Genomic DNA, 3,240 nt, shown 5'->3' with positions numbered 1-3,240 from the left:
TCTCTCTACATATACTCAGTCTGTGCCTCTCTCTACATATACTCAGTCTGTGCTCTGTCTACAGATGCTCAGTCTGTGCCTCTGTCTCCCCCACCCACAGTCTGTACGCTCTGTGAGGGGAAGATGCCTGTCACAGAGAAATCTTTTGATAAACCCTGCCAAGTGAATGAAGATCCAAATAAATGAAGAAATGTTTTCAACCACAAGTTTCTTCGTTAATGAACTCACTTCTCTGCAGAGGTTCCTAAGATCAGCTCCAGAGAAAAAACGGGTTTCTGCTGCTAGGTTTTCTAAAGAAACATCAGGCCCCACTGGCATGTTTTTTGTACAGACTTCCAAAATAGAAAGCCTGCCCTGGAGCAAAATAAGAAACAACATGTTTATAATCTTGCAACACCCATGTCTGACACAATACGATATTAAAACATGTCAAGTTACAGTTTCCTATCATATTACAGGAAATATATAGAGAGACATAATCAAACAATAAAAAAAATCACTTCCTGCTTCTGAAGGTGTAAAAAAGGTTAATCAGCAGTAGCCCTTATGACAATGATAAAAATAATTAATGAAATCATGAGAAACTTTTAATACTTTTATAATTAATTTTTAAAACTGCCAATCATAGATAGGTATACCCCTTTAAGAGACAAAATGAAGCTCTCTTTTGGGTACAAAGAGTACCATGAGACCTGGTTTAAGAAGCAAATACGTGAATATCAGACACAATTTTTCTCCAGTGTAAAATGAGGATGCTGATCCATATAACCTCCAAAACCCTTCTGAGCCCTTCTAGCCCTTCAGGGTTCCTCCATTCTAGTCTGCAAACTACTACTGAGTAGACTTAAAAGACTCAGTATTTTGAATCTGCCACAACACTGAAATAAGAGAAGTTCCTTACTTTTAGGCTTATGTTTTCCTGAAAACAGGGCCAGGCCAGAGTACCGGCAAAAACTTGTGATTTCACGCAGGGCTAGCAGGTGAGGAAGAATGCAGAGCCTGGTATGACTAAGACACCATGAACACCTATATCCCGTTTGGAATCTGGTTCTGCCACGCTCCTTGGAGCTCATATGCTGGTGTGTTGTTAAGAATGCTTTACACAGGGTAAATGTGTGTACAGTGATTACCTTTGGATCTGGAGGTGGAATGTAAATAATCTTATCTAATCTTCCAGGCCGTAACAAAGCATCATCTAACACATCAGGTCTATTTGTTGCTGCAATAATCATGACATTTCCATTAAAAACTTCTTGGAACTCTACCTGAGGGAAAACACAAAGTAACATAATAATTAAAACATTAAGTTGTTAATGATTATATGTCTTTTTAAAAAGTATAAACCAGAAGGTCCATTTGTTTTTAAAGGAGAATAGCCTTTTCTTGGGATCACCCTCTATCCAGACCACCGTCCTGATATTAAGATACCCAAGAAACAAACTATTAATCAAAGAGCTACTTTGTTTGCATGGCAAAGGGTGTGGTTAATCCTAAGGAACATTTCTCCAGGCCCTGTGAGAAACAAGAAAAGCCTTAGACCACAGCAGAGAACACCCGAATGCATCTGAACCTCCAATTAATGATTATAATTTAAACAGTCTACTTGAAAAGATCCCCAGCAAGCAATATGACTAGCATGTGGAAACATATGGCTATGAAAAGCCTAGACTATCGTGTTCTTGAAGTGGAAGTCTTACTTTACTTTTTATTTTTTTCTTCCCAGATGGCAGAAATATGACAATTAACATAAATTGCAGGTTTGAAAATTCTGGCTGAAGATAAGAAATGTCGAAAAGCAGCCATAGCCAGACCTTACACACACTAAGCACTCAAAAAACATTTGTTGACGAGAATAATGGGAGCAGTTCTCAGGTGTCATGATCTCTCAAAGTAATGAGTTCCCTATATCTGCAAGTATGCTAGCAGAGGCGATGACCCCAGCCAGAGGCTGCAGAAGGAATTCCTTGATTATAAGAAGATTTGATTAGATAGCCTGATGGGTTCCTTCCAATTGTACTGTGCTGTGTTACTAAGAAGCTGTAAGACTCTGCTTCTGTAGAACAGTTTTTAAAACAAGAACACGGAAAGAATGAAAGAAAAGTAAAATGATGTCAGTGATAATTTAAGGAAACTAAACTCTGCTTGGAGAACAGACTCAGAAAGAGAGGAAAGGAACTTCTCGGGGTCATTTTAACTTCATTATAATCAAGGAAAACCATTCCTCAAGAAAACTGGAAGTTTTTCAATTACTAAGATTATTGGAAATAATAACCTGTTTTGTTTTACATAAAAAATTTTTTAAAAAGGGGTTCTTCAGGACTGAGAAATAATAAACTTCCTTTTCCATTAGTGATAAGTAAGCTTATGTTTATAAATCTTTGAAAATGTTGAAAAAGAAAATTCACATTCACGTATATCTAAGATAATTTATTATAAAATTTAACTCACCTTTACTAACAGAATCACAGTTTTAACCAGCTCTGTAAAACTCCTGACAGTAAAATTGAAATTACATAATTCCCTCCATAAGATGAATCTAGCATAGGAAAAGCTACAGTGTACATGCGTTCAGATGTTTCAGGTATTATGACTAATAAATTCCTGAAAATAAATACCTCTTCACTTTTTTCCAGCTCCTGGTATTTACCCTGTCGATCTGATTTATTTCCTCTTCTCTCTATGGTCTTCAGGCCAACACCATCCAATTCATTCAGGAGGACAGAAAGAACTCGCTCGTGAACATCACATCCTGTTTGGCTGACTGATCGAGATCCCAAGATTGAATCAATTTCATCCAAAAATACAATTGCTGGAGTATTTGCTCTTGCTTGTCGAAATACCTTTTATTAGGAAAACAAAAATACTAAAAAACTGTATGTTGCCCATTATTCGTCTAAATGTATGCTGTCTGCATTATTATTTATACCTCATTTTACTGTGCTTCCCAGATACTGTTATGTACAAATTGAAGGCTTGTGGCAACCTTGCATCAAACAAGTCTATCGGCACCATTTTTCCAACAGCACGTGCTCACTTCATGTCTCTGTGTCACATTTTGGTAATTCTTGCAATATTTCAAACTTTTTTTTATTACTATATCTGTTACGGTGATCTGTGATCAGGGATCTTTGATGTTAGTGTTTTAATTGTTTTGGGGCATCACTTAATTGATAAATTTGTGTGTTCTGACTGTTCCACCAACCAGCCATTCCCCATCTCTCTCCCTCTCCTCAGGCCTCC

General features: G+C 37.1%; 1 protein-coding gene across 1 annotated transcript in view; it reads right to left on the bottom strand.

Moving 5' to 3' along the window:
• AFG2B (AFG2 AAA ATPase homolog B) overlaps positions 1-3,240 on the bottom strand; it is a 27,113-nt gene that overhangs the window by 3,726 nt on the left and 20,147 nt on the right. The window contains exons 5-7 of the mRNA XM_004386310.2: positions 2,616-2,840; positions 1,131-1,265; positions 229-354 (exon numbers count right to left, since the gene is read on the bottom strand). Coding sequence (XP_004386367.1) covers positions 229-354; positions 1,131-1,265; positions 2,616-2,840 — 486 coding nt within the window. The remainder of the gene's footprint in view (positions 1-228; positions 355-1,130; positions 1,266-2,615; positions 2,841-3,240) is intronic.

The sequence above is a fragment of the Trichechus manatus genome, unplaced genomic scaffold (assembly GCF_000243295.1).
Source record: "Trichechus manatus latirostris isolate Lorelei unplaced genomic scaffold, TriManLat1.0 scaffold00161, whole genome shotgun sequence".
Lineage (NCBI taxonomy): Eukaryota > Metazoa > Chordata > Mammalia > Sirenia > Trichechidae > Trichechus > Trichechus manatus.
This window is presented reverse-complemented; position numbering and strand designations above follow the sequence as displayed.